The sequence below is a fragment of the Ranitomeya variabilis genome, chromosome 2 (genome assembly GCF_051348905.1).
Source record: "Ranitomeya variabilis isolate aRanVar5 chromosome 2, aRanVar5.hap1, whole genome shotgun sequence".
Lineage (NCBI taxonomy): Eukaryota > Metazoa > Chordata > Amphibia > Anura > Dendrobatidae > Ranitomeya > Ranitomeya variabilis.
The window spans coordinates 932205649-932224462 of record NC_135233.1 but is presented as its reverse complement, the minus strand read 5'-3'; the positions used below and the strand labels follow the sequence as shown (position 1 = coordinate 932224462).

Sequence of the window (18814 nt, the reverse complement as noted above, 5' to 3'; positions counted from 1 at the left end):
CAACGCTTTATTATCATACAGGCGAACAAAAAGTGGAATAACACGCGATCAAAAAGACGCATATAAATAACCATGGTACCGCTGAAAACGTCATCTTGTCCCGCAAAAAAAAAGCTGCCATACAGCAGCATCATCAATAGTTTTTATTGTGTAAAAGCGCCAAAACACAAAAAAATTATATAAATGAGGTATCGCTGTAATCGTACTGACCTGAAGAATAAAACTGCTTTATCAATTTTACCACACGTGGAAAGCTATAAACGCCCCCCTAAAAGAATTTCAGGAATTGCTGGTTTTTGTTCATTCCGCCTCCCAAAAATCAGAATAAAAAGCGATCAAAAAATGTCACGTGCCCGAAAATGGTACCAATAAAAACGTCAACTTGTCCCGCAAAAAACAAGATCTCACATGACTCTGGGCAAAAATATGGATAAATTATAGCTCTCAAAATGTGGTGATGCAAAAACTATTTTTTCCAATAAAAAGCATCTTTTAGTGTGTGACGGCTGCCAATCATAAAAAACCGCTATCAATGTAAATCAAACCCCCCTTCATCACCCCTTTAGTTAGGGAAAAATAATAAAATTTAAAAAAATGTATTTATTTCCATTTTCCCATTAGGGCTAGGGCTAGGGTTGGGGCTAGGGTTAGGGCTAGGGTTAGGGCTGGGGTTAGGGTTTCAGTTAGAATTGGGGGGTTTCCACTGTTTAGGCACATCAGGGGCTCTCCAAACGCGACATGGCGTCCGATCTCAATTCCAGCCAAGTCTGCTTTGAACAAGTAAAACAGTGCTCCTTCCCTTCCGAGCTCTGCCGTGCGCCCAAACAGTGGTTCCCCCCCCATATACGGGGTATCAGCGTACTCGGCACAAATTGGACAACAACTTTTGTGGTCCAATTTCTCCTTTTACCCTTGGGAAAATAAAAATGTGGGGGCTAAAATATCATTTTCGTGGAAAAAAAAAAATATTTTTTATTTTCACGGCTCTGCGTTATAAACTGTAGTGAAACACTTGTTGGTTCAAAGTTCTCACAACACATCTAGATAAGTTCCTTGGGGGGTCTAGTTTCCAATATGGGGTCACTTGTGGGGGGTTTCTACTGTTTAGGTACATCAAGGACTCTGCAAATGCAACATGACGCCTGCAGACCAATCCATCTAAGTCTGCATTTCAAACGGCGCTCCTTCCCTTCCGAGCTCTGCCGTGCGCCCAAACAGTGGTTTCCCCCCATGTATGGGGTATCGGCGTACTCAGGACAAGTTGGACAATAACTTTTGTGGTCCAATTTCTCCTGTTACCCTTGGGAAAAAAAAATTGCGGGCTAAAACATCATTTTGTGGAAAGAAAAAATTATTTTTTAATTTTCACGGCGCTACATTCTAAACTTTAGTGAAACAATTGGGGGTTAAAAGTGCTCACCACACATCTAGATAAGTTCCTTAGGGGGTCTTCTTTCCAAAATGGGGTCACTTGTGGGGGGTTTCTACTGTTTAGGCACGTCAGGGGCTCTCCAAACGCGACATGGGTTCCGATCTCAATTCCAGACAATTTTGCATTGAAAAGTCAAACGGCGCTCCTTCCCTTCCGAGCTCTGCCATGCGGTCAAACAGTGGTTTATCCCCATATACGAAGTATCAGCGTACTCAGGACAAATTGCACAACAACTTTTGGGGTCCAACTAATCCTGTTACCCTTGGGAAAATAAAAAATTTGGGGCGAAAAGATCATTTTTTGTGAAAATTAATATGAATTTTTTTTTTACGGCTCTACATTATAAACTTCTATGAAGCACTTGGAGGTTCAAAGTGCTCACCACACATCTAGATAAGTTCCTTAGGGGGTCTACTTTCCAAAATGGTGTCACTTGTGGGGGTTTCCACTGTTTAGGCACGTCAGGGGCTCTCCAATCGCGACATGGGTTCCGATCTCAATTCCAGCAAATATTGCATTGAAAAGTCAAATGGCGCTCCTTCCCTTCTGAGCTCTGCCATGTGCCCAAACATTAGTTTACCCCAACATGTGGGGTATCGGCGTACTCAGGACAAATTGTACAACGACTTTTGTGGTCCAATTTCTCCTGTTACCCTTAGTAAGATAAAACAAATTGGATCTGAAGTAAAAAATTTTGTGAAAAAAAAGTTAAATGTTCAATTTTTTTTTAAACATTCCAAAAATTCCTGTGAGGCACCTGAAGGGTTAATAAAATTTTTGAATGTGGTTTTGAATACCTTGAGGGGTGCAGTTTTTAGAATGGTGTCACTTTTGGGTATTTTCTGTCATATAGACCCCTCAAAGTCACTTCAAGTGTGAGGTGGTCCGTAAAAAAAATGGTTTTGCAAATTTTGTTGCAAAAATGAGAAATCGCTGGTCAACTTTTAACCCTTATAACTCCCTAACAAAAAAATTATGTTTCCAAAATTGTGCTGATGTAAAGCAGACATGTGGGAAATGTTGTTTATTAACTATATTATGTGATATAACTCTCTAATTTAAGGGCATAAAAACGAAAAATTTGAAAATTGCTAAATTTTCATAATTTTCGACAATTTTTTTTCACAAATAAATGCAAGTCATATCGAAGAAGTTTTACCACTAACATGAAGTACAATATGTCACGAGAAAACAATGTCAGAATCACCAGGATCCGTTGAAGCGTTTCCGAGTTATGACCTCATAAAGTGACAGTGGTCAGAATTGTAAAAATTGGCCCTGTCACTTAGGTGAAAACAGGCTTCGGGGTGAAGGGGTTAATATTTGACATAAATACAGATGAGACTCCATGTTTATTTAAAAAAACAAAAAAGAAAATGTTTTTATTATACTCTTTACTGTTTTTTACAAATTCTTGCATAACTTAACCTAACTTTTCTGGAACTGCTTTATGTGCAGACAGTTTTTCAGGCTGATTCTTCCTGAAATATGCTGGAGAAACGCTAAAAGTGATGTCAAAAGAATAAACATATGCATTTTTATGGAAAAACACTGCTGTGCGTACGATCAGGCTTTGGGGCTTCTCTTACCTCCTCCATGTTTCAAAATAGTCCAAGCAGCTAAAAGAAGCTGGCAATGGGGAGGCTCAAAGGACACCTGGAGGATTGCCAGTTATCTTATAGAGCGTCCTCCCAGTTCCTTCAGCCTAGAATCTGTTTGCAGTTCCTTCATTCCACAGCTTCTAGTAACAAGGAGTAGAAGGATCACTGTGAACTGTGCATCCCTATTGGATACTGGTGAACCGTGGTTACTTCTATTTTCTGCTCCCTTGTGGATTTGCGAAGTTATACATTTTTATAAAGGATAATTTTAACCAGATTTGTTCTTAATCTTCCTACAGTTTCAGAAGAAATCTACAGAGGGATTATCATATATGTTGTTTGCATTGGCCATGCTTGGAAACTTTACGTACGGGTTGAGTCTTATGTTGAAATTGCCTTCAGTTCCATATAGTAAGAATCGCTATATATTACACCATTTGCCCTGGCTCATTGGAAGTTTTGGTGTTCTTGTACTCGACTTTTTTGTATCCTTCATGTAGTTGCATTTCTATGACAAGTAATACTGGTGAATGGTAAATTTTTACTGAGCAGTGACAGGTGATGCTGCACAGTGCGGTGTCATGGCCTGGATCAGCCTTCCACAGAAGGTAGATATTAATGCAGGTGGAGCGGGGAGACATAAACCGTATCCCTTCTCCCAAAATGTTACATATGAACACTAACCTAAATGGAACCTTTTTCACATTTTATGATTCTACCCAATGAGGTCTTTGCCTTTGACCTTCGAGGTCATATGATACCCGTAAGTTGTGTATGTGGTTTTCACCATGAATTTGCCTGAAAACAAATTGTGGCCTGCTTCATCAGACCTCTAAACTGCATGTCAAGGTTTTACTTATTTATAATAACACGTGCTCGATCAGTTCAGTTTAGTTAAATGTACAGTGGCTTCCACAGGGCTGTGGAGTCGGTAAGCCAAACCTCCTCAATTTTCCATGACTCTGACTCCACAGCACTGGTCACTATGGACATGTACATAAAGTGCAGCACAGATTCATCTCAGCTAAAAGCAGAGATCCCGAGATCAGGAACAGAACAGACATTTATTGGACATTTCACAACTTTCCAAAATTCTTATGAAAACGTTTACAGCACATCCTGGATTGTATTACTCTGCTAGATGTATCATATATTTTAAATGAACACTGACACCAACTCCACAGCCCTAGACTTGCAAAAGGTTTCTCCCACTTAGACATTTTTCGTGTTTTGCGACCTCACAACCTGCAATTTGCATCAGTTTATGTAAAGAACGTGCCAACAACTGGGAACATTTTGTTTTTTCTTTTTATTGTGAAACAAAAAATAGGACTAAATAACTGAACTTAAGTGTGCATAAATATTCACCCCCATCCCACCCCTAAAATCAGTACTTTGAAGAGTCTCCTTTTGTGGCCTTTGCAGCTGCAAGTCACTTTGGATAAGTCTCTATGAGCTTTCCACATTTTGCCACTGGGATTTTTGCCCATTCCTCAATGCAAAACTGCTCCAGCTCCTTCAAGTAAGATATCCTCTGATGAACAGCAATCTTCAAGGCTGACCACAGGTTCTCAGTTGTATTAAGGTCTGGGCTTTGACTAGACCACTCCAAGACATTTACACGTTTCCCCTTAAACCAATCAAGTCTTGCTTTATCAGTATGAATTGGGTTATTTTCTTGTCAGAAGGTGAACCTCCGTCCCAGTCAGAAATCACTGACTGACTAAAACAGGTTTTTCTCAAGACTAGATCTGTATTTCACACCATCCATTTTCACCTTGCCTTAGACTGTTTTCCTTGTCCCTCCTGCCGAAAAACATCTCAACAGCATGAAGCTGTCACCACCATATTTCTCTGTCGATGGTATTCTTGGGGATATGAGCTGTGTTGGTTTGACGCGAGACATAGCATTTATTTTGGTGGCCAAAAAGTTCAATTTTGGTCTCATTTGACCACAGCACCTTCCTCCATACATTTGAGGAGTCTCCCACATGTCTTTTGGCAAACTCGAAAATGAGCCCAAAAGATCTTCCTTGGCATCCATCAAGAACAAGCTGGTAGTGCTCCCTAAAGGTGGGAAAGGGGGGGTAGTCTGAAATAATGTAGTAGACTTTTGTTTTAAAGTGTGTGTGTGTGTATAATAGTAACTTGTGTTGGCCGCTAAGGGTGAATGGACATCTGTGAGCAATTGATGACTACTGGTCCCACATGGGTTACAATGGAAAACCTCATTTCTGGCCTATATGACCTCATGCCAAATGCAAATTTCTGGAATTAATGTTTATACATTTACAGATGAAAGAGGTTTTGACATCAAAACTAAACAAGTGTATGCTAAAGTTTTGTCTGTGATTTCCTTAACTTAAAAACCCCAGATGACTGCACAGTTCATTTTCTATCGAAAGCATCGGACCACCCAGTCTAGCTCATTGGCACTAGAAGTGGAGCCATTGCTTGTGGATGAAGAAGAAACCTAGTGTCTAAGACCGGCCTTTCAGTTATCCAAATATATATTTTGGTTTATTTTTTTTTTTTAATTTGCTTAGACTTCCTATCGTGAACTTTTGTAATCCATATTTTTGAGTGACCAAAGTCTTAATTGAACTATTTTAATGTTACATGAGTTTTTATTTTTTTTATTTTACATGGATGGTTTCTAACTAGTTGTTGCCATGATCAATGCTGCTTTTAATTTATTTTTGTGTAGTTTCCAAGTGATAACATTTACAGTGATGCTTTAAAGCCGAAAATGTAGACCTTGTGATCTGTACGTTAGGTCTGCAGTTCAAGCACGCTGTAAGTCCTCTTTAACATGTCGGTGTGACACTTCCGAAAGATGACAGCTGAGGCCGGCGTCACACTAGGCGTATGAAAATACGGTCCGTTTTTTACGGCCGTAATACGTAGTAATTGTCCCAAAACACTGTTCCGCATTCAATGCGATTGATGCGATTTTTACGCACAAATTTATCCGTGTGTCAGCCGTATGGCTTCCGTACGGCGATTTTTATTTTTTTATTTATTTATTTTTTTTTCCTTCTCGCAGGCTTGCAAAATGGACATATCATGGATCCTTCGGCTCAAATATTCTTATACACACACACACACATACTGTATATATGTTTTTGTGTGTATGTGTATATATATATATATATATATATATATATATATATATATATATATATATATATATATATATATATATATATATATATATATATATAATTTTTTTTTTTTTTTTTTTTTTAAGCGCTAGATAGCAGAAAAGCTGGTAATTCAATTGCCGGCTTTTGCGATCTCCTTCACAAACCTGACAGGATATGAGACATGGTTTACATACAGTAAGCCATCTCATATCCCTTCTTTTATTACATAACCCTCTTTACTAATGTAAGAAGTATCTCTGTGTAAAATTTGGGGGCTCTAGCTATTAAATTAAAGGGTTAAATCCCGGAAAAAATTGGCGTGGGCTCCCGCGCAATTTTCTCCGCCAGAGTGGGAAAGCTAGTGACTGAGGGCAGATATTAATAGCCTAGAGAGGCACCATGTTTATAGGACCTCCCCTGGCTAAAAACATCTGCCCCCAGCCACCCCAGAAAAGGCACATCTGTAAGATGCGCCTATTCTGGCACTTAGCCTCTCTTCCCACTCCCGTGTAGCGGTGGGATATGGGGTAATAAAGGGTTAATGTCACCTTGCTATTGTAAGGTGACATTAAGCCAGGTTAATAATGGAGAGGCGTCAATTATGACACCTATCCATTATTAATCCAATAGTACGAAATGGTTAATATAACACACATTATTAAAAAGTGTTTTAATGAAATAAAGACACATGGTGTTTTAATATTTTATTATACTCTTAATCCACCTGAAGACCCTTGTCACCTGAAATAAAGTTAAAAAAACAAACAATAATATTCCATACCTTCCGTCGTTCAGTCTTGTCCCACGCTGTAAATCCATCTGAAGGGGTTAAATCCTTTTACACCCAGGAGCTCTGCTAATGCAGCTGTGCTCCTGGCTGTAAAACTTTGTGAATGAATGGAATGCAGGGGAATGTACTGTAGTTACCTCGAGTCGCGGTGATGCGCCCTCTGCTGGATGAACTCATATGAACTCGAGCGTGGGAACTTCTTATATATGTGCCTTTTCTGGGGTGGCTGGGGGCAGATGTTTTTAGCCAGGGGGGCCAATAACCATGGTCCCTCTCTAGGCTATTAATATCTGCCCTCAGTCACTGACTTTCCCTTTCTGGCGGAGAAAATTGTGCGGGAGCCCACGCCAATTTTTTCTGGGATTTAACCCTTTAATTTAATAGCTAGAGCCCCCAAATTTGACAAAAAGGCACTTCTTACATTAGTAAAGAGGAATATGTAATAAAAGAAGGGATATGAGATGGTTTACTGTATGTAATCCACGTCTCATATCTTGTCGGGTTTGGGAAGGAGATGGCAAAAGCCGGCAATTGAATTACCGGCTTTTCTGCTATCTAGCGCTGAATAAAAAAAAAAATATATATATATATATATATATATATATATATATATATATATATATATATATATATATATATATATATATATATATATATATACACACACACACACACACACACACACACACACACACACACACACACACACACACACACACACACACACACACACACACACACACACACACACACACACACACACTCTCGCTAGTGTGACGCCGGCCTCAGGGTTGCAGCCCACAGCTGTCAGTTTTGCCTGGCTGGTTATCAAAAATACAGGGGAACCAACGCCGTTATTTTTTATTTATCGCACAGGCGGCAGCTGTTCTCGCTGTGATCAGCTGAATACAACTCTAAGGCCGGGATCACACATGTGAGAAATACGGCCGAGTCTCGCATGTTAATACCCGGCATAGCCGCCGTCACTCAGGAGTGGAGCGTGCGGCCGCATAGCAATACATGCAGCCACACGCTCCACTCCTGAGTGACGGCGGCAATGCCGGGTATTAACATGTGAGACTCGGCCGTATTTCTCGCATGTGTGATCCTGGCCTAAGGGCTCATACTAATTTGTGGGGGGAAAAAAAAAAAAGAGGTTCGTAATCTGGACCAACGGGAAAAAAAAAACAGATGAGTGTACGAGCATGGCAGTGATTTTTCTCACATCTGTATGACATGCATATGCTTTTTTTTTCTCTGCAACTATTTTTCTACAATCATTTACAGGACCATTTACATGGTGTTCTATGCCACAGAATGGTAAGGTATCTGTAAAAAAACACGGACGGCATACGGATGGTCCGTATGCCATGCGATTTTTATTTATTTATTTTTTTCCCGCACCCATTGACTTGCATTCCAATTTCAGCTGAGAAAAAAATCGCAGATGAGATGTCACCCATTGAATATCATTGGTCCGAGTGCAATCCAATTTTATCTGATTGCACTCGTCCTTTTTTCTCACAAATGAGTATGAGCCCTAAACATTGTCCCCTTCTAGCACTGATTGCAGCGTGAGCAGGGGACAGTGATGTGAGCTGTCTTCAGCACCTGGCTCTAGGTAACAGTGTGAACAGTACTGCTGATTCCCAAGCGCCAGTACATGTCATACTGATGCGGCACACGGTTGCCACATGTATGACACACGTGGACACTGATATCTCCAGGACAGGTTTTTCCAGTAGCAGAAATATCCGGATGTGTGAAAGAGCCCTAAGACAGGTGTCTGGCTTCATTTCAACAAGCAGCTGGTGTCCAATCTGATTAGTTTTTTATGTACTCTGCAAAGACCTTCTTGGAAATGGCTCCTGTACCATTACTTGCTTTGTAAAAGGAGATGTGCAGGACTTCACAATTGGTGACCTACTAATGGTTGCTGCTTCAATATGATATCAGTGAAGGTGTGACACCTGGCACCTCCTAAAATCAGCCAAAAACTGCAGTGGCCAGAATTAGACTATGTATGGGGCAGAACGCAGCAGCCCCATACACTGCTTAGTGGGCAGTGGTGAGTAAATGGGAGATGGTTTAGTACCTGGTAGGGTTGCTGTGTTCTGTCCGCTGCTAGAGCAGATGGGAGGGTCTGACCCCCAACTACCTCATATTGGTGATGTAAGTTCTGGACAGCCCCTTAAATTTAGACAACAGTTCTTTATCCACGATTAAAACTTACTTTGGCGTGTTAGAAAACTATTGGCCCAGTTGACCGTCCACTGTCACTTTTGGTGCTAAGTTGTACAAATACCACAAACTTCAACCTTTGCATTGAAAAGGGGGATGGGGATCCACTGAAAATCTACCTGATCAATTGACTCATGGTGGATGCCAGATCCTTGCCACCAGCCCATTTAATCTCTGGGATGGATTATTTTAGCATGTAAATAAGATTTTGTAAGATGTTATCAAGTGTGAATGTACCCATTAAGGAATAATTTGGTGATTTGTAACTTGCACTGTATTGTGCACAGTTTGTAAGTGTAAATCTAGAACGATCTAAAGAACACGAAACTATTTTACATGTATTCTTGTGTGGGGGGGGTCCCTGATCGCTAAAAAGACAGTGTAGGTACTAAGCAAGTGTAAAAAAACTATTTAACAGTAAATTGCATGTGCGCTAGGGACTTCTGTACTATTTGTGGTGCTTAAAAATGTTTCTATAGGTGGATTATAATTTCCCATTTTCTTCCATCTTAACAATTTCTTCCAATTTGAAGGAGTGACACATTACAGGTAATACTACTGCTTTATAAAAGACTATTAAAGGGCCCAGGGGTTGTAGAACAACACACAGTAAATATGGTCCTCTGATGTTCCTCTGTACTTTGTGTACTATCCCCAATTGTCACCCGGCTTCCTCTTTCAGTGGGGATGTGAGGGTGTTAGGTGACCACTGCAGTCAATCGGTGGAAAGTGTTTGCGCGCACAGATAGATAGATAGATAGATAGATAGATAGATAGATATTCTTTTTGCTTTCTCCAATCTGCCCATTAATAATCTTTTGAACAAAATCTGTCCGTAAGAACTACCCTCCTAAGCGGTCTACACGACACCTTGATATCTGCAATCTGATGTCTTATTCCAGAGAACTCCATATTTTTCTTGGGGACGATGTCTGGAAAATAACTTCACCTCTAGATACTTATTTTGCATGAAGGTGGGGTTAACAGTGAGACAAGTAACTAGCACAGAACAGGAGAAATGAAATTAGTCTTCTTGAAAACCCATTTTTTGCAGCTCTCTGAGCTCTGCTGTATTGTAACAATATTGCAATTCTGTGTGCCTGTGAAATGGAAGCTGAGAGGAACCTGCAGTTGTGTTTAGTATAACTAGTGTCCTCCCCAGACCCTGGAAGAACTCTTTTATGTAAAGTAATAAGAGGATTTCCCAGCAACAGCACAGCTGATATGAGGCAGACAGGGAGGACCGGTTTCAGTATTCTATAACCTGTGTGCTCCTATGAAGGCCGGGATCACACATACGTGAGATACGGCCGAGTCTCGCAGGTGAAAACCCAGCTCTGGCGCCGGCACTCCTGCAGCCGCACAGCAATACATGTACTGCACGCTCCGCTCCGGAGTGCCGGCGCCAGAGCTGGGTTTTCACCTGCGAGACTCGGCCATATCTCGCGTATGTGTGATCCCGGCCTAATGGTTTAGATGGGTCAAATGTGGTGACAGATTCCTTTTAAAAAGTAATGGACAATACGTTTTTAAGGAAGATTCATGTGTTTGGATAAAGTGATATTTAAAAAAAAAAAAGTGTACAACTTTTATTCCACTAAGTGATGGTGTTTCTGTAAGAAAGTACAAATTGCATAGAACTATTAATCATTGGACTCATGTGGAAGGAAATGTTCAAGTAAAAGGTGTAACTGTGTTTCTATATTGTAACCTGGTAAAATGTAATATTTATGAAAACTTTCTAAATGTATTGAAAAAGATGTCTAATTTTAATATATGAAATGTATTGTTACAGGCAAATTTGAAATAAGGTGCAATGTATGTCTGGGCATTTCAGTTTCTGAAAATTACTACATTCTCCAGAAGAGGTGATCCATCTTCATGTTTGTTAGGGTATGTGCACACGTTGTGGATTTTTCTGCGGATCCGCAGCGGATTGGCCACTGCAGATTCGCAGCAGTTTTCCCTGAGTTTACAGTACTATGTAAACCTATGGAAAACAATCCGCAGTGCACATGATGCAGAAAATACCATGCGGAAACGCTGTGTTGTTTATTCCTCAGCATGTCAATTTTGTGCGGATTCTGCAGCGGTTTACACCTGCTCCATAATAGGAATCCGCAGCTAAAATCCGCAGAAAAACCACGGTAATTTCGCAGTAAATCCATAGTGCGGATTTACCAAAATCCGTGCGGAAAAATCCGCACACCTTTCCACAACATGTGCACATAACCTTAATGTTGGTTTTTTGGTTTTGTTTTTTTATTTAGTGCTAATTTTTATTATCCTTTTAACAAGGGGACGTGGCTCACACAGGATTCTCTGGTCGGGTCTTACGGCTGCTTTGCATTATTACCCACATTCTTCTTGGTAAAGCCATAGAAATCCCCCTTCATCCCCTAAAAAAGCCAATATATCGGGAACCGTATGGCTATTTAAAAAAAATAAATAAACCCAAATACTTAAAGGCACAACAGGAAAAAGAACAATGGGGAATTTTGACGACCTGTTTGTATGTTTTGTTTTTTTTTTAGTATTTCCAACACCTAATATGGCTGACTTCATTTGACGATTGTTTGGAAATTATACACGTACGATACTATTACTATATTTTGGAGACTAGAAGACTCCCTTTACTTTTTTGCTAAAAAATAAAATAAAAAAAATAAAATCATCTTGTGAAAGTGTGTGCATCTCGTAGTTAACTGCCTCCAGGCTTTAGATTGGGGAGAATGCTTATACAGGTGCAGGGCAGGAGAGCGTAACCAGAACTGCACATCACTAAGCTGTACGGATGCTGAAGGTCCTAACTATGCCGGTAAAGCACTTAAATAATGTGGTAGTATATACACAGGCAGCAAAGATGTGCATGCATGTAGCAGAACTGCGGGTATACTGTGCGCTGCAGAGTGTACACAAAAGTACTTTGTTTTTGATATTCCCTGGTATTTAGCTTTGACACAACTTTGCTAGTCGTGTGTATTACGTGTGACTTTGATGCATTTCCATTGCGAAAAGGCACTAAAAACGCATATATGCATTATTTTTTTTCTGAAGATTTTCTATATTTAGTGCAAATTTATGGGAAAAAGCTACACATAAAACTCGGCATAGTCATTGGCTATGTGCACACGTTGCAGATTTCCTGCAGATCTGCAGCGGTTTTTTTTTCCGCGCAGAAACTCTGCAGATCTGCAAGTGATTTACAGTACAATGTAAATCAATGGCAAAAAAAAAAAATGCTGTGCTAATGGTACGGAAAACGCAGCAGATTCAAACAAGGACCATGTCAATTCTTTTGTTCAGATCTGCAGCGTTTCAGCAACCATTCCATTATAGAAATCCGCAGGGGTAAAAAACGCATGAAATCCGCAGGAAAACTGCAAGAAAAACTCATCAAATCTGCACCTGCGTTTTCTGCCAAGAGATGCAGAATCCGCACAGAAAATTCCAGAGGCAAATCTGCAATATGTGCACATACCCATTAGACATTGACATGTTGCAGAATTGAAACATGTGCCGCAGGTCAGTGTAACAAAATAAATAGTGTAAGATTTCTAGATTTTCCATCCACTTTGCTGGGATTGTAAAGCACTGCAATTTTGATGCAGCCAAAAAAACCGCAGCGTCAAAGGCTCATTGTATACATACGGTCTAAAAAGGTTTCTCCATATTCTACACTAGCGCATTAATGGTGATATTAACACCTCTACTTGTTGGCACCACCAGAGACGTTTCAATTAGTTGGAATAAATTTTTATTTTTATTTTTTTTTTGCTTTGTCTGCTGGGGTGCGTCCTACAGTCCAAAAAAATGTTTATAACCACTTGCAGGCAGAACAGACTTTTTAAATCCTGGTGATCTGTTCACGGGACAATTGGAGTATGTTCTCTGTGACACCTATACATGCAATACATGGCTATTTTCTTAGTAATGTCTTATTTTAGGGTATGTGCACACAATGTCTGATGCCATCATGACCATTGAATTTTTACAAGCAGAAGATTCTTCAGGAAAAAGCTGGCTGTGTTTTTCCAGATTTTTTTTTTTTCTTCACACTTTCTATGTATAACATAATTTTCAGCTCGCTATTAACAGCTTTGCAACTTTCAAAGCCTAAAGTGGATGGAAGAAGCTCAAGACTGAACATATACACAGCAATGCCAAAACCACTTGCTGTGCTGATCGTTCCTTTTAGCATTTTTGAAGCACTTTTTTCCCCAAGTACGGTAACAAAGCGTACATACCCTAACATCTCAGGTGGTGTTTTCAGAGATTGTTTTTGTTTTCTTGTGTATATTTAATTATTTTTACCTCTTGTGTAACATGTAGAAACGTTTGTGGATGAGGTGCTAAGTTCAGACTTTCTACAGTGCAAAAATTCATGCAAGCAGGATTTGTATTTTTTTTTTCTTTAAAATAAGAGTTATAGAAATGTACCCATCACTGCTGACTGTGGTCATAGTATGTGTCAAATAACATGATTTTTTTTAACCCTGTAGAAAGTCAATAAGAAAAGACAAAATGAAATCCTTATGCTTAGTGTGTACCTTCGCCTAACTTCTGTGACAGTTTTCTCTCTATTACTTATTCTTTGGTTTGAGGTGAAGCAGATCACTAAAGTATTAACTTGGTCGTGTATCACTGAGGCAGAAATCAACATGTATTGAACATGACATGAACTTTCATAGCATGCTGGTACTTGTGGTACAATACCAGCTGTAGAGCCACAGGACGTGAACACGCCAAAACCTTAATACTCTGGGGCACATTTACACCCCTGACTAAATGTGCATTACCTTGACCGATTTGCCACTAAACAGAACGGCTCTGCTCGGATAGTAAGATTGCTGCGCAATTTTCAGTACAATGATTTTGTAACTACATGAAAGGTGGATACCTGAAACAAATGGACTGAGAATGTGTATTTTAATTGTTACATTATAAAGGTTTTTTTGTGCAAACTACATGTGTGATAATAAAGGGTTTTTCTTCAGGTCACAGCATTGGTCAGTTGGTCTGGTCCTTTAAACTTCATGTGACATTGTATGCATGAAAGCATGTAGATGGTACAAGGGTTGTGTAACTGTATGGTACCATTCTGTGTCTGGTTCTGTTTTTTTATTGGTTTGCTTGGAGAACGCAGACATGTATGTGTTGACCATCTTGGGTTGTGAAAATTAATTTATTTTTTTTCCCCATGAAAATGTTAGTTTAGCGGAAATTTCTTATTTTCACAAGAGTAGTTGTACAATAAAATATGGGATCCTTTTTTTTTTTTTTTTTTTTTTTTGAATACACCAATAACCCACGTGTAGTTGTAAATATCCTTTTGATCTTTTTACTGTGCCTGAAATTAAAGCCATATTGAAATGCAGATTTTGCTGGAGTGATTTGCGGGTGCCATCTCAGTGGCAGAGTCCCTGAGGTGCCAGAACATAAGAACCCCCCCCCCATAAGTGTTCCCATTTTACAAACTATGTCTTACAATGAATTCCTCCAGGGAGGCAAAGAGCATGTTGGCACCACAGGTGTTTAGCAGAATTTTACACCGTTGGGTGTTGAAGAAAAGTAACTACATTTTTACTAATAATTTTTAATTTGTTACATTTTCTCAATTTTTTTTTTGTTTAGATGAACATTATATTGATGCAGAACATTTTGTATCACTTCTAAGGCTTGATTTACATTTATCCTGTTCTCTACACTGAGCACTTAAATCAGGCTTTGCATCTATGTAAAATAAACTGATTCAGATGTAAAGTCTCCCTCACTCCCCCCTCACCGACTAATCTATTCACTATAAAGAGGCAGCAGAGTTACTCAGGACATGTTTGGCTTCATTTCAGTAGTGCAAAAAACTGACTGCTTTTGTGAATGCCTAGAAAGTCAGACGGATTATAGGCCAGACTATATATAGTGACTCCCATCTGCCTCATTGTTCACTTCAATCTGTCAGGGTTTTGTCTTAATTATGTTATTCAGATTTCCACATAAAACTCTTAAGTGCTTGGCCTAAAACACCTGATGATTGTAAAAAAAGACCTCTTGTGATCTCTGAGAGTTAAAATGAGCAAATCAACAGCAGTTAAAGAATTGCTTTAATTTATTTATTTTCGTTGTCCACCATGTAGCATAAGTGGTAAGATTCAGTTCAGTGTGATTATAGTGATCTCATATTTATATTGTGTTCTTCTTCGGGGAAGGTTGCCATTATCACACATACACATTTTTAAAAAATTTTTCATCACCATATTTTGAGCTGTAATTTTTCTATTTTTGTGCCAACAATCGTGAGGATTTGTTTTGCGATAGATGGTGATTTTTATTGGTATCATTTTGGGATACATAAGATCTGTAACTGCTGTTTGTTTTTTTCCCAGCTTTTGGGAGAATGAGCAGAAAATAGTAATTCAGGAATAGGGTTTGACAGTCCCGGAGGTCATTTAAGCTGTGACCACCATGACAACCATCGGCTCTCCGCAGTTCCGTTGCATGTGTGTTGATGACCTGAGGATTCCCATTCTTTCAACCTATTAAAGTCGAGCTCCTACTGATTGGATAGCAAAAAACGTATATGACAAAAACACATCCTATAATAATTAACCCTGATAAATCTCTAGGGCCATGTGTTTATGATCTTGGGACTATTATACCCGATCATCATACTCCTAGATAGAAATGCAGACAAAACAAATGATACTAGCTTCAGTACTAGTAGAAAAATTACAAACTTTGTTAAAATGCAAAACCACTTTAGGTGAAGAGGGGTGTGTCAAAAAGACTAGCTCACATAATATGCTGCAAAAGTATGGGCGCACAGAGGATAGATACGTGGCTGAGGTATAAACATCCTTTCCTCAGGCTCCCTGAGGAAGGAAGGTCCGAAATGCGCGTCGGGGTGGGCGCGCAGGAATATATCTCTGGACTGCGCCCTGGACTGTTATGGACTGGCAATTTAGGAGCGACATGTGACTAGCTCTGAGCAGGTGGTAACTATACAGACCGCAGTTCCTGATCTTAACACAACACTAGCAGTAGCCGTGGGATGTTCCTGTCACTCCCTGGACACCTCGTCACAGCCGGAGAACTAGCTACCCCTAAAGGTAGAAACAGGAAAGCTATCTTGCCTCAGAGAAAATCCCCAAAGGATAGGACAGCCCCCCACAAATAATGACTGTGAGAGGAGAAGGAAATGACATACGTAGTATGAAACAAGATTTAGCAAAGGAGGCCACTTCTAGCTAGATAGATAGTACAGGAAAGAACACTGTGCGGTCAGTAATAAAAACTAGAAAAAGTCCACCGCAGAGATATGCAAAAATCTCCACACCTGACTAAAGGTGTGGAGGGCAAAATCTGCAGCCCAAAGCTTCCAGCTTAGCTGAATAGATCCATACTGATAAGCTGGACAAATGAGCAAAACATAGAATGTGCTGAACAATAAAGTCCACAACAAGTGGACTGCAAAAGGACAAGCAAGGACTTATCTTTGCTGAACTGGACAGAGTGTCAGGGAAATCCAAAAGAGCAGTGACTCCAAGCTGGAACAATTGACAACTGGCATTGATTGAGCGATAAGGCCAGACTAAAATAGCTGAGCCAGAAAGATGATCAGTGGAAGCAGCTGCTGATGTTAAATCCAAGAAGCAGCTATACCACTCAAAACCACAGGAGGGAGCCCAAGAGCAGAATTCACAAAAGTGCTACTTACAACCACCGGAGGGAGCCCAAGAGCGGAATTTACAACAGTACCCCCCCCTTGAGGAGGGGTCACCGAACCCTCACCAGAGCCCCCAGGCCGATCAGGACGAGCCAAGTGAAAAGCAAGAACCAAATCGGCAGCATGGACATCGGAGGCAACCACCCAAGAATTATCCTCCTGGCCATAACCCTTCCACTTGACAAGATACTGAAGCCTCCGCCTCGAAAAACGAGAATCCAACATTTTCTCAACCACATATTCCAACTCCCCCCTCAACCAACACCGGAGTAGGAGGATCAACAGAGGAAACAACGGGTACCACATATCTCCACAACAAAGATCTATGGAAAACATTGTGGATGGCAAAAGAGGCTGGAAGGGCCAAACAAAAAGACACTGGATTGATAATCTCAGAAATCTTATAAGGACCAATAAACCGAGGCATGAACTTAGGGGAAGAAACCTTCATAGGAACATGACGAGAAGATAACCAGACTAAATCCCCCACACGAAGCCGAGGACCAACACACCGGCGGTTAGCAAAACGCTGAGCCTTTTCCTGAGACAACGTCAAATTGTCTACCACATGAGTCCAAATCTGCTGTAACCTGTCCATCACAGAATCTACACCAGGACAATCAGAAGGCTCAACCTGCCCTGAAGAAAAACGAGGATGGAAACCAAAATTACAAAAAAGCGAAACCAAAGTAGCCGAACTGGCCCGATTATTAAGGGCAAACTCGGCCAACGGCAAGAAAGCCACCCAATCATCCTGATCAGCAGACACAAAGCATCTCAAATAGGTTTCCAAGGTCTGATTAGTTCGCTCAGTTTGGCCATTTGTCTGAGGATGGAACGCCGAAGAAAAAGACAAATTAATGCCCATCCTAGCACAAATGGCCCGCCAAAACCTGGAAACAAACTGTGAACCTCTGTCAGACACAATATTTTCCGGAATGCCATGCAAACGAACCACATGCTGAAAAAATAATGGAACCAAATCAGAAGAGGAAGGCAATTTAGGCAAAGGTACCAAATGGACCATTTTAGAGAACCGGTCACAAACCACCCAGATAACAGACATCCTCTGGGACACCGGAAGATCCGAAATAAAGTCCATGGAAATATGCATCCAGGGCCTCTCAGGGATAGGCAAAGGCAAAAGCAACCCACTAGCGCGGGAACAGCAAGGCTTAGCCCGGGCACAAGTCCCACAGGACTGCACAAAAGAACGCACATCCCACGACAAGGAAGGCCACCAAAAGGACCTAGCCACCAAATCTCTGGTACCAAAAATCCCAGGATGACCGGCCAACACCGAACAATGGACCTCAGAAATTACCTTACTTGTCCATCTATCAGGAACAAACAGCTTCCCCACAGGACAGCGGTCAGGTTTATCAGCCTGAAATTCATGAAGCACCCGCCGTAAATCAGGGGAGATGGCAGAAAGAATCACCCCTTCCCTAAGAATGCCAACCGGCTCAAGAACTCCAGGAGAATCAGGCAAAAAACTCCTAGAGAGGGCATCCGCTTTAACATTCTTAGATCCCGGAAGATATGAAACCACAAAATCGAAACGGGAGAAAAACAGGGACCATCGAGCCTGTCTAGGGTTCAGCAGCTTGGCCGACTCGAGGTAAATCAAATTCTTATGATCGGTCAAGACCACAACGCGGTGCTTGGCTCCCTCAAGCCAATGTCACCACTCCTCAAATGCCCACTTCATAGCCAACAACTCCCGATTGCCGACATCATAATTGCGTTCCGCAGGCGAAAACTTTCGGGAAAAGAAGGCACATGGTTTCATCAAGGAACCATCAAAATTTCTCTGTGACAAAACGGACCCTGCCCCAATCTCAGAAGCGTCAACCTCAACCTGAAAAGGAAGAGACCCAT

At 40.6% G+C, this 18814-nt stretch overlaps 1 protein-coding gene across 2 annotated transcripts in view; it reads left to right on the top strand.

Annotated features, from left to right (window-relative positions):
• Positions 1-6085, top strand: part of LOC143808235 (lysosomal amino acid transporter 1 homolog) — a 52411-nt gene extending 46326 nt beyond the window's left edge. For both annotated transcript variants that reach the window (XM_077290686.1, XM_077290688.1), the window contains 2 exons: positions 3333-3518; positions 5409-6085. In XM_077290686.1, coding sequence (XP_077146801.1) covers positions 3333-3518; positions 5409-5510 — 288 coding nt within the window. In that variant the 3' untranslated portion in view covers positions 5511-6085. The remainder of the gene's footprint in view (positions 1-3332; positions 3519-5408) is intronic.
• Positions 6086-18814: the final 12729 nt, after the last annotated feature.